General features: G+C 34.1%; 2 protein-coding genes across 2 annotated transcripts in view; both read right to left on the bottom strand.

The window, feature by feature from the left end:
• Positions 1 to 7452, bottom strand: part of LOC106708283 (GTPase-activating protein CdGAPr) — a 60691-nt gene extending 53239 nt beyond the window's left edge. The window contains exon 1 of the mRNA XM_045682361.1: positions 7042 to 7452. The gene's annotated coding sequence lies outside the window, so the exon portion shown is untranslated. The remainder of the gene's footprint in view (positions 1 to 7041) is intronic.
• An 868-nt stretch (positions 7453 to 8320) lies between these two features.
• Positions 8321 to 13069, bottom strand: LOC106708313. The gene is made up of 4 exons (XM_014499798.2): positions 12718 to 13069; positions 12031 to 12203; positions 11358 to 11524; positions 8321 to 8522 (listed from the first exon to the last, which is right to left on the bottom strand). The coding sequence occupies exons 1-4, from the start codon at positions 12896 to 12898 to the stop codon at positions 8321 to 8323; spliced, it is 723 nt and encodes a 240-aa protein (XP_014355284.2). The 5' UTR covers positions 12899 to 13069.
• Positions 13070 to 13805: the final 736 nt, after the last annotated feature.

Genomic DNA, 13805 nt, shown 5'->3' with positions numbered 1-13805 from the left:
GCTATCAAGTTGAATTAGGAACGATAATACTGCGGATGAAAAAACTTAAAACTTTAATAATAACTCATTTTTCATAATTCTGTTGGTGATGAGGAAGCACCCTAAGATATGATTAAATTACTCTTTTGTCTCAACTTAAAGATTAAATTCCATAAATCTTTCTAAATGAACACACTTAAAACATCAAATTCTATATCAAAAACACTTAACAAGAAGGAGAAATCCTATTTAACCGACGTTGGTCATTATTTTCTCTGCTGGCAACCGATAAACACTACAAAGCGGTGTTGCCAATTTGTAAATGGCGTATTGCATTATTTACAAGCCGACATATTGTTAACTAGAAGTTGTGACATGTTTACAAACTTTACATGTCTTTTGTAAATAAATCTCTTGCACTTAATTTAATAACAATAGGCAATATCTCATAAGAAATACAACTCTTTTCGTCAAACATGTTGTAATTTAAATAGGAGAGGTTCAAAAGAAAATATTGGTACAATAAAGGAGTACCACAACTTGCCTATTATTTGATTACAAATTGTGAGCCGGTGGCTCAGGGGTTAAGCACTAGGTCCTGGGTTCGAATACCGCTATGTGTTTCTCTATTTTAGATTTACATATGTACATCTATCCGACGTTCGTATACTTAAGGAAAACATCGTAATGCAACCTGCACATATCTGTGAAGAAATGTGGACAGGACAAAGACGACGGACCCTCGGTGTTAGTGGGGGTCAACGTACTGACTGTTGTCTGCAAGGACGACAAGGACGAACCCTTTAAGGTAACTACTTATTTATAACTTTAAAGAAAACATCGTAATGCAATATCTGCGAAGAAATTCATAGATAAATGAAGTCAACTAACCCGCACTGGACCAGCGTGGTTGACTATAGCCTAGTCATCTCAAACTTAGGGTAGGCTCCGAACCTCTCAGTGGAGAGTATAGTGAGCTGAGTATGAATTGTGAATGCAAAATTTGTATTTATCCCATTGCTCGCTAGTTACATAATACTCAGTAACGTACGATTTTACTTCATATTGCACGGCCATATTTGTAACACAGATGCATTGAAACGGAACCGGCTCTCACGTATATCGATTACTTTAATAAAAAAAAAACTTGTGTTTACATAATAAATAGTTAAAAGTCAAGATATTAACCTATTAAATTTAAATTACGGTGAACAGCTGTTGGGAATCGAATTTAATGTCTATGAATCTATGAAATTCGTTACTAGTGTACTATACTATCCAAACTTTATGGCAGTTCGGAATAAAACGTGACTTGAACACACATGCACTCAAAGTTACATTTGAATCACATAATACCTTAATATTATTTATTTTAAAGGGCTTAAATTAATTTTATAGGTCACAGTTTGATAGACGAATACAGTTTATGGTTAATTTATTTAAAATAATGTAAGAGGCGGGTGTATTCGGACCGCGTCGACCAGTTTCACTGGACCCCACCGCCGCTTTCCACTTTCGATTGCGGGAAATGCGAGCTAATGCAAACTATAGACAAAGAATTACATAGGTTCAGTTTTATAGTTATTTAATGTCATAAACATCGATAACATTGTCTATGAGAAGTATACAAAGACTTATAATACACATAATAGCTTATTAAGATCTGTGAATCCTATGCGGTGTCACATGGACTCAAATATAATGCAGTGAAAAGCGAATTTATGATTTTCTGTCCGGATCGTAAACGCTACACTAACGTGCCAAACATTTTGCTCTGTGGAACTCAATTAAAAAAGGTGGACAAATTTAAGTATTTGGGTCACTGGATCACTGAGGATATGAAAGATAATCTTCTTCTTCTTCTTGAAGTGCCTCTTCGACTAGCGAAGGTTGGCGATCAGTTCTCCATATTTTCTTTTGTCTCTTGCGAGGCGAAATAGTTGGGCGGCACTCGTAACCCCTGTCCACTCTCGGATGTTGCGCAGCCAGGATTTTTTTCTGCGACCAACACTCCTTTTACCGGGGACTTTTCCCCGGTAAAAGGAGTGTTGGTCGCAGAAAATCTAATCTATCTAAAATCTATCTAAATCTATCTAAAAGATAATCTAGATATTGAAAAAGAACGTAGATCGCTGTCTGTTCGCTGCAATATGTTGGCCCGCAGATTTGCCAAATGTACCAAACATGTTAAGTTGACTCTTTTTAAGGCATACTGTCAATCTTTCTATACCTGCGGTCTGTGGGTTGACTATACGCGGAGGGCATACAGTGATCATCGGGTTCAGTATAACAACGCGTTCAGGGTGTTAATGGGGCTGCCACGCTACTGCAGCGCCTCCGGCATGTTCGCGGAGGCTCGTACAGATGGGTTTGATGCCATCATGCGAAAGCGCTGCGCCTCCTTACTGCGCCGAATGCGTGACAGCCATAACGTTATCCTGAATGCTTTGTTAGATAGGTGGGACTCAGTGATGCTGGCTCGCTGGATTAATATACATGTAGACTAGCATATTCTTGTATCGCTGAGTAACAACCATATCCCGGTCACGAATAGTCTGTAGTTTATTTTATTTTGTTTTATTTATTTTTTCTCTTTATTTTTGTTACTAACATTACTTATTAAGCCTTTACTAACCCTAGTATAATAATATGGATCTTTGTAGTCTGAATTAAATAAACATTATTATTATTATTATAGTACTAACCGTGGATTTCTGAGTCCAAAATCTCTATAAAAAGCATCGTCATACCTGTTATTATCATTAACAAAACACAGATAACAATATGTTTTTAACGGAAAGTTTGGTATCAGAAACCTACAGTAAATCAAGCAAAAAATCTTGGATAGAAGTTTCACATGGCTAACAGTGTAACATTTCAATTTTAAATTAGTTAAAACTCAATAAACTTAAAAATATCAGGTATTTTCTTCCTTATTGTTGATGTATTTTACTTTATGCATTACTAGCTTTTACCCGCGACTCCGTCCGCGCAGAATAAAAAATAGAAAACGGGGTAAAAATTATCCTATGTCCGTTTCCTGGTTCTAAGCTACCTGCCCACCAATTTTCAGTCAAATCGATTCAGCCGTTCTTGAGTTATAAATAGTGTAACTAACACGACTTTCTTTTATATATATATAGATTACTTCTAACTTGTTAAGTAAAAGATGAAGTAACTTAGAGAGTGTAATTAATATATCAAGTGACAACTTTCTTTCAAAATGTTAGCTTACGTAAACAGTTTCCTTGTTACGTGTCGATAAGTAACACTTGGCGATAACTTGAGTGTTACTTAATGGCTTAGCTGACGTCCACTTATCTACAAGATAAATTGATTCAATAAACTTTATTAGAATAATAATTTAATACAACAGAAATTTTATGAAATAAAAGTATTTACTCGACGATTTTTCATTGATAGAAGTCGTATCGAGAATATTGAATAAATTCCAATTTATGTGAATTTAATTTAAATCAATGGCTAATAAAAACAAGAGTTAAGATACTTGATTTTACAAAAAAAAAACCATTCTAGTTAAGCTCTGTTTGCACTTGTCGCTTAGTGGAAAAAGCATTTAATGACAAGATAAAAGACAACAATCATATAATCGCTTTTTTACATTACATTTGTACATTTTAGTGTCTTCCTTCCAAACTTTCTTACTTACTATGTACTTTGTACAAAAAAAATATTAAATTATTATACGTAAAATAGAAATTTAAAGCAATTTAAAAGCGTTTCTAAGTTTCTAAGTAATATTAATTCCACGCAAATTAATTAACTAAACTAGATCAATTACGTACACTTTCTCAAAACGAGGTGAAAAATCAATGCCCCAGTTAGTGTGAATTAAGAGCAAATTATTAACTATTGAGATAAACAATTAGCGATGGAGATAATTTGGAAAGTTAGAGACGCGGTCGATTTTCGGTTCAAAGGTAAGATGCCGCTGAGTCAGGGGAGCGTAAAATTGTAGGGTAACCATTAAGTACATCAGACAATTGCGAAGTCCGCAGTCCATAGACATTTGCAATAACTTAGATAGCTGTAGATGTTTTGCCTACCTTAGAAGAACAGAAGAGAGAATACATTATCAAAAGGATATTTTTCCTTCCTACATATCTCTGTCACTAAACCCAGCTTTATGTCTATCCTTTTTAGAGAAAGATGGGAAGGCGAACACGAGTAGAATTTAACTTCCATGCACTGATTGGACATAACGCGGATTTACTTTCATTCCCACCTGTCTTCTCTGTTATTGTGGTAATGCTGCAATATCATAGCGGTTTCCAATCTTTTATTCTATCCTCTTTAAAGTCATTACGAATGTAAAATATTTTTTTTCAAACCTTACACATGGTAACCCTACAGTCAGCTGCAGCAACCAGAGAGTTTCGTGCGAGTGGCGCAATTTCTACGACCGCGCCCGTAACCCGAGCTTCCGAGAAAAAAACCACTCCGGTTTTATGTGCAGCGAAGGTCGTTAGACATTTATCTCCACTGCGATTACGTGATATATCTACTAATTGAACATTTTGCTTATTTAATAGGGTTTGGTAAAATTATATGAACTTTAAAATTTATTACACACGAATCTGTTTTGTTCATTTTCGTATATCAATCGTGACATTTTACCTGAAGTCTTTAGAACAGAGATCTTTAATTTTTTTATGATAGGCGATTTTCAGTTTCGATCAGTACAATTTCGTTGCCACACATGTCTTGTTAATGACTAGGGCATCGAAACTCGGTTCAATTTTGAAAACCCGGGTTTTCGGGTCTAAGAGTATCAAAACCCGGGTAGACCGGTTTTTTCGAGCATTTCGATCTTTCCATTGAAATTTTTTAAAATACACTAATCTGCGTTTATATATCGATTTCCTACAATGAATACAAAATGTAAAGGAAAATAAAATGTCAATTTCTCGCAGGTCTTGGTCTGGCGCTGGCAAATTTTCAAGAGGTATATATATATATATATTTTGGTTGTGCGTTTAATCAGATTAACAATTTCGTTTAGCATTTCATCACCTGTAGGCCGATAAAAACAGTTTTATCTTCATTTTCAAAGTTCTCAAAATATTTACCCGGATTAGTCAAGTACTGTAGTGTTGCTGCTTGAGTTAGTCTTCTTTTTGCGTATCGTTTGCTCAATGCAGTTGCCATTTTGTGACTTAGTGGTGTCTTCATTTGATCCATTTTCTTCAAAGCAAATTTTAGGGAAACATCAGCTGTAAGTAAAGTTGCATCGCGTCGATATAGCGCCTCGATGACAATTTTAATAACATCCAATATTTTATGGATCTCATCTATATTTCTCTAGTCATCATCAGTAAATGCAATGTCTGTTTTTAAAGCAATTAAAGCTTTTGTAATAGATATTTTCAATTTCAGAAACCGACCTAACATGGCAGAAATGCTACTCCAGCGCGTTTTCCCATCTAACAGCAGGGAGTACTCCTGTCCAAATCAGCTCTGACATGTTTTTGAAGGACGTCATCGTTTTTTGTCGATTTTTTGAAGATTTTTACCACTTTTCGTACTTTTGATACCAGATCGTTGTATCTAAAATATGGTGAACTGAAAGACCCCATAAACGAGGATTCATTATTAAGTTCAACACCATCCTCGTCATTGTCTGTAGAATTTGTGTCGTCGTTAAATTCTACAGTTCGCAGTCTTTGAGCCAATACTGATGAAGATAAATCTTCATCCTCGTCAAGTTCGGCAAGCTGAGCGACGTTTTCCTCGAAGCCGGCATTGTGTTTGTACATTACATCCACAATTGCCAGCTTAACAGCATGAGCGATGCATAGCTGATGGTATGACTTAAGGGACTTCCCTAATGCAACCACCCCCATATTCGTCCAACTTGGCCTAAATCAATTGTACGCATGAGGCTGCAATCAAGGACCTGTAAATTCGTATGAGACCTAGATTTCGAAAACTGCTATCCCTTGCAAAATTTGGTGAATGTAAAGTGAGCCCTATATAAGTTCTATTTTTATTAGATGTCCATTCATCGAATGGTATCGCACAATTGATAGGAACGTAGCAACGAAGCTACGTTTTACATAATAGTTAATAATTTATCAAAGCGTATTTTTATTACATTTACTTATTATTGCATTCGAAGTGGCTTAAACTTAATAAATTACAAAAACAAAAGTTTTAAAAAAACCCGATAAACCCGAGTTTTAATAATCAGACCCGGGTTTTTTTGTAATCCTCAGAACCGGGAAAAACCGGGTTTTTTCGGTCCGGGTATACCCGGTCTCGATGCCCTATTAATGACGGTATATGAGAGTAGAAACTAATATTTGTTTTTTAAAATATGATTTCTCCATGTGTAGCGGCGAATGTTCTTTAATAAACATGTTAATTAGTGAGATAAGATTTTTTGAATTCTCTTGTGTAAAAAAGTTGAGAGAAATAGAAAGTAATTAGAATGAAACTGGGTCAAGTTTCGAAACACATTTTAATTGGTAAAATTTGGTTTGTCTAAAAAATTTGTTCTCTATTTTTTACGTTAATTCATGTTGTAAATGCTTGTCGATTAAAATTGGTGACACAATAAAGATGGACGTTCGTAATCAACTTGCTTATTCTAAGGAAGGCTGCAAGTCTGTTGCAAAAATTGAACAAAGTTATAAGATTTTTAGACTATACTAAATTATGCAATAGCGTCTTGGGACCGTAACATGAGCCCCAAAGTTATAAACCGTACTATAACGTATAAAAAGCCGCTGTAGTCCTTTCTATCGAGAAGACAATTTCAAGTAGAGATGAAGTAATTTTACCACGTGGGTTCAGAAATTTGAACATATGTAAATGCTATATTTATGTTTGTTTTCACAGTCGAGTAAAATATTGTAATAATAAGCATGCTAAATAAAATTTGTTTACGTTTTGTGAAGACTTTTTTGTGACAACATAAAAAAACTATATCTTGTTTTTTACTGTAGAAACGTAAAACATAGAATCGTCAAATAACACAATAAAACTATGAATATGGTAGATAATAAATTGTAATATAATTAGAATATTATTTATACACACCTTCAAAGCAGGGGGTAAATCTGTCCACTACAATGAGGAAAATCCATTTCTGTCACTCGTTAGGCATTCCGTAAAGCACAAACACTGAATTTAATTATTTATGCTATTTATACAATCAGGAAAATTACTCGAGTTATATTTCACAATATTATTGTATACAATAGTAAGTAACTATACGGGAAGTACAACACTGCGAAACTGAGGCACTCCTTCAAAATAAAGGCGTAGAAAAAAAAAGGAGCTATCAACTATCGAAAAGTAAAGTCAATAAATTCGAAATTATTACACTGATATCACTAAACTCAATCTTCACGAAAGTTTATTTTATTTTATTCACAATCTATACGTGATTCGTATAAACAAATTATTGACAGATTTTACTATCACCACTTCACCCAACCAACCGCTGCGGAAGTCAACAACCGTTTGACAGATCGTAGTAGCCTTGGCCTATGGACGCGACGCCATTTTTGAAATGTTGCCCTTTTCATTTCCACAAAATCCCCAATTTGAATCGTAAAAGTAAAAGTAATTTTTTTTCGGAAATATTACATAATTATTATAATTATATTATACCTTTTAACACTATTTTATTGAAAAACTAAATTAAAATACTTGTTCACTTAGCGCCATCTTACGGGGACTAGATACATCAAAGCAAACAGCGGATTTTGAGTACAAATAAATGTATAGATGCCGCTTATTTCATTGCAGGCTTTAGTCATTTTTTTTATTCGTATTATTTTAATGTTGTTTTTTTTTTTGGTTAAAAACACGTAGTTAATATGCCAGTGCTGTACAGTAATAGTACCACACTACACTACTGCTGCGCATAATCATAAAATGGGTTCTTTATCTTCACTACTTCCATCGTTTTATAAATCATGAGAAGGGTTAATTACTTTAAGTAACTAAAATAAAATAGTTTTAGCACTTTCCAAGCATTTATTTCAAAATTAATTAATAAATATGTAGTAGAAGCTTCTGGAATGTCGAATAACAATTAAGATTTTTAATAACCTAATTATCAAAAATATTTTTAAAAACTTTAAATATAAAATACATATATTTAAAAACGAGATCATTACTACGATAAGTCAAAATAACAACGGCGTTGCTGAGGTAGTCATAACTTATTAAACTATATAAACTTACTAACTTTATATCACAAACTTAAAATATAAATAATAATTTACTAAGACAACAACTAAATTTTAACAAATTTAAAGAGATCATTATATCTACATATTGGCAAGACTATACTTGAAAGAATCACAGATTAATTAATGACGAGAGCCATAAACTTCGAAGACTTGGTGTCTTCTTCCACTCCGGGAAATGCGAAACCCTTTTTAGCCAGCTCTTCGTAAGTTATTTCGAATAAATCAACGAAGCCCGCCTTCTTAGCAACGGCTTGGGACGCGGCAGCCGTGAACACCGTGGCTGTCACTTTGACACCCAGCGCCTTGCACAGAGGGACCCTGGGAACAAAATGTTATATTATAATAATAGGACATAAAATATCACAATTAACTGTATTTACAGATATATTGGATCCTTTGCTGATACAAATTTCGCTTCCAAAGCAACCATTGTTAAAGGTCTCGCTTTAGTGACAAATATAAACCCCTGATAGTTATCGGTTTATTTACTGGCAACGTATGGTGGTTCTGTCCTGTGACTTATAAAATTAAATCCTTAAAATTAAACAGATCTTTACACACTTTGATTCTTGTATTGATAAATAAAATAAAATGAAAACCAATATAAAATTAATCAATATTTTTATTCAGTATATTAAATAAAATCTAATAAAATGTTTTATCGTGACTACACATATTTAGTAAACACTTTTCCTCTCTTCTCTGGCAACACATTCCTTTTAATATGGTAAATAGGCTGCGCGTAACCATACTCTAATTCACAATAATAAAAATGTTTACTTCTATCAGCAGGATTGGGATAGTACGCAGCACAAAATACCTCGTCCACTTCGTAAATTTTCACATCAAATGTGCTCTGATCTAACACACCACTCATTATCATTCTTTGTATAATTTCACAACTAGTATGTTTTAATTCATTACCCCAAATATTCAAATATCTCAAGAAAACTTTCTTTTTAATCGTATACAATAAATCCAAAACTCCCTGATTCGATAATTTATTTTGGGAAATATCTAGCGCTCTAACATTTGAATATGGCAACCCTTGACTTAACGCTTTCGCGCCAATGTCGTGAATTCCATTACCAGCTATATTTATAAATATTAATTGAGGCCCTTCTGATAAGTATTTAGCTAGTAATTCAGCTCCATAATCTCCTATTCTATTATATCCAAGATCCAAATAGCGTAGTGTAGCATTATTTCTCAGACCTCTTACAAAGTATTCCATATCGTGCGCTATAAATTGATTCTTTTGCAAATGTAATTCTATTAAATTAGAATTTCTTTCGAGTAAAAATTCGATGTGATATGCCAGCCATTTTGTTTCATATGAATAACGGTTAAACAAAGGGTTAATTCTGCTTAAATCCAAAACTTTTACCGTTGTATTTCCTTCATTATCATTCCTAAAGGATGCTATAATTTCTGCAACACTGGTCAATGTCTGTCCAGTTTCCCCCAAATCTAAAAACTCTATTGTATCATTTTCTTTTAGAAATTGTGCAAGAAATTTTCCACTATTTGTTGCCAAATCATTGCCGTTTATTCTCAATCTTTTTAATTTAACATATTTTGCGTACTGAGCTAAATATTCTATTGATTTATAGGTTATGTCGTTATTCATAATATTTAAATCTATAATACTCGATCTGCCTTTAATTAGCAAACGTTTTAGTAAATTAAAAAACCCTCGATCTGTTATTTGGTTATAACAAAGATCAACTTTTGTTATTCTTCTTGGGATTTCTCTAATATAAAGATAAATAGCTGTTATATCTAAATCTTTTATCCTTCTTTTATATCTGTCATGGATATCTTTCCCTCGAAGTATTAAGTATCCAGTACCATCAGAATTTCTTTCAGTAAACAAGTTCAAACGTATTTTGTTAATTTCTCCGATCAGCAATGGTGGAGGATCGCCAGTTATCTTTTTCAAAAGTGCTTCTTTGTTGCAAATGCATTTCTTTTTTTTAACTGTCGTATTTATCACCATGGCTAGAATTTATATGTAAATCTATAAATAAAAATGTTGCATAATATTTGTTTAATTTGACAGTTTCTGATACGTTATTGTGTCATTTTCTTGACATGTATAAACAAGAAACCATAGAGATTCATCAAAAGACAAACAAACTAAATTACACGCATATGTACCTTATTTATAAATGCAATAATTTGTACAATTTACAGGAGAATTTAAAAATCAAATCAGAAAATATGGTTTATGCGAACGCCATAAAAAGGTGAATTTAATCCTCTTGAGGCTGTACGGTAGTTTGCTTCTGTGCCTGGAGATATCTAATCAAAGACAGGTATAGTTCAAATTAAGTTAGAGTATGAACTAGTACTAACAAATTACCAAAGAAGAATCTTCTTGATGTTTCGATTGAATGAATTTGAAAAATATTTTTCCCAATTAAGTGTTTAATTTAAATATTCCAGATGGTCATGAGTTATTTTTATAAAGACCCTATTCTATGGATCCTACAAGCACGTTAGAAATCGAAGTCATTAAGTGCGGGACACGTCGGCTGGAATCCGAGGAATTCTCACAGACCGACGATAATTTCTCATTTCTCTCCCTCTTATTGGAAAATACCGATGCAAATATCTCGTTTAATATATATATCAGCGATGATAGAGCTATCATTCGTATAAATTTTAATAAATATTAATGTTATAGGTGTGTAAAATTCTCGAGTTACAATGTTAGTTACCATAGTCCTCCGAAACGGCTTGACCAATTTTTATGAAATTTTATATACATATTTAGTAGATCTGAGAATCGTCTATTTGAATACTGTCTATTTTTTATACCCCTATTAAGTTTTTTTAACTGCGCGCGGACAGTTGCGAGCTACAGCTACCTATAAATTATGTTTATTACTGGACTCAGGTTTAATAGACGTTATGAGAGTCAGTATAAGTAAGTGTTAAAAGACTTCAGAGTGCTTAACATCACGTTAATAATCTATTTAAGATTATTTAAGACATGAAAAATCAAAAAAATTCTCCTTGAGGATCGGTTACGAATTTGTTATGAAAAAAAAAAAACAGTCGAATTGATAACCTCCTTCTTTTTGAAGTCGGCTAAAAAGGATTTTTTTTCGCTACTGTTTTTATGCCTTAAAACTTATCACCACTTGCCTTGCTTTCAAAATCTCCTTTCCTATATGGCAGCCCCTCCAGTCGGGCGCCACGACAAGTCCGTATGCTGTAAGGTAAGAATCCACGCCGTAGTGCTCGAATATGTCCACACTCCGCCCCACCAGGTCCACAGCGCCGAATAACTTTGCCCAGATCTTATCGTCCGTCTGGAAAATGTCACATTATAGGATTCAGCGATAGTTATAAATTATGTAAGTACTTTATAAAAATAATCAAGTTAAGGTAATATTAAAAATAATAAATCTGCTCCAATCTAATGATTCTGACGTTTTTTCTAACTCTGGCTCTCTGCAAAGGCCGCCACTAAAAAGGTCTTTGTTAGGCTGTCATCAGCAAACCTACTTTAATGGGATTTTCTATCTAAGAGTGTTGACAACTGGAATTTCGTAATTAGTTTCTAAGTATGCCATCTTACACCATTTCGCTAATACTAGGTATGAATATAGGTTAATAATAATTACTTTGCGAGATTTACAAGCACCTTAGATCTTTCATCATCAAGTCACTATACGTCCTCACTGTGTTAGGGAGTGACTAGGCCATAGTCAACCACGCTGGCCCATTACGGATTAGTTGACTTCATTTATCTTTGAATTTCTTCGCAGATATTGCATCACGATGTTTTCTATAAAGTTATAAAATAAGTGGTTACCTTGAACGGTTCGTCCTTGTCGTCCTTGCAGACAACAGTGAGTACGTTGACCCCCACTAACACCGAGGATCCGTCGTCTTTGTCCTCCACGCAGACTACAGACAATCTATCCTTCATCGTCTTCCTCCACAGGTTCTCCAGCTCAGCTACCGCTGTAGGGTACTTGTTAATACCTGGAATGATAAGTCTACTGTAATTGTTTACTAAGTTTGGACTAAAATTGTTACCTAACAGTGGCAACTAGGTTTTTCTTGTTACTTGACTGAGGGTGAGTTTGTAGGTATGTTAATTCCTTTGTGATAGTTGTAGCCTAAACGACTTGACCGATTTTGACGAGTATTATACTATTCGTATTCCTCTCTTAAGCGACATATGGTCAGTTTAACAAATATTGTTATAACTATGTTATAAAAAAACTAAAGAAGCTCCAAGTCCAGGAATAGGTCGAACGAGGAACGTTGTAACTCTCAAAATTCCTTGATTGTCGGAGGGCGAGGCCTACTTCGGGTCGCTTCTCTCTTGTCTAAACTAATATCATAAGGACGAAAGATTTGATTGTTTGTTTGCATAGAAGGTTACGAAACTACTGAATCGATTTCAAAAATTCTTATATGCCACTGAAAAGCTACATTATCGCTGAATAACGTGGGCTATAAATATGTTTAGATTTTTTAATCATCTACTTGCCTATATACTTGCATGGTGGTTCATCTGCGGTGAAATGCTTGGAAAGCAGAGCTAGTGCGGCATCGTACTTGTCCTCGGTAAGGTCTTGTACGCGCAGGCTGGCTGTGGTGCCGTGCCGACGGACCGTGAACCGATGCCACACGTTGGGATAGGGCACAGAGGATGGGCGGATGTACACCATTATCTTGAATAAAAAGGTTTTAAATAGCAGTGATTCTTTCCAGCTGGACTCTCTAAGGTCCACAAGAATCTCAGAAGCATAAGTTGAAGAAATTGTATTAGATTCACTGAAAGCAATAAAATGTTCAGGACGTTTGAAGAGATCTACGAGAAAAAAGTTTGAGACCTATATGTATAGAGCCAGAAAAAACTGCACAAATCTTTTTACTTTTCAGTTTTAATTACTTCAATGTTTGTTATTATTTTTTGTTAATTTATTGAATAAAATACGATTTTTTTTGCTAATATAACGTGGAGAAATTAACTAAATTACCGGAAAATTTTAAAAATCAAAGCGTTACTTACCGTTAGATTTGAACTTGAGATATATGTTTCAGTATACAGCCAGTGGTTTCCGGACACCCGACAAATTGGCGATCTACCCCGCGACTGTGCCTTCTGGCGACTTGAGGACGTCTTGGGGTATGTATGAGCTGGTGGTACACTGAGAGATTTATTAAGTTTGACACCAGCCATCTTATTTTGCTAACATAATAGTATGATAATTACATTTTTAAACTTTATTTCATAAGGTGTCGTTATTTAATATAGACTGTCAAAAGTCTGTTGCAGAAAGGAACATTTCAAATATCAAGTTGGTAATTTTTAACTCCAACGAAAATGTCTAGACATATCTTTTGTTTTAATTGTGCACAACAATGTGTCAAAAACAATTTTTTAATAGAATTTTCCGCCCAATGTATTGCGAACCTTACAAAATGCCGTCATAAGCTAATTTAATCCCTTGAACCGTATTTAAATCCATATCGCCTTCTATGATTATATATTTATGTCGAAGGGAATTCCGACCAGGTGAATATTGGAGGCCCACATATATTGCATTTAAATTTATACTTATATAGCTTTTG

Source organism: Papilio machaon, chromosome 19, assembly GCF_912999745.1.
Source record: "Papilio machaon chromosome 19, ilPapMach1.1, whole genome shotgun sequence".
Classification (NCBI taxonomy): Eukaryota; Metazoa; Arthropoda; class Insecta; order Lepidoptera; family Papilionidae; genus Papilio; species Papilio machaon.
Note: the sequence above shows the minus strand (reverse complement) of the source record. Positions and strands in the feature narration are given on the sequence as shown.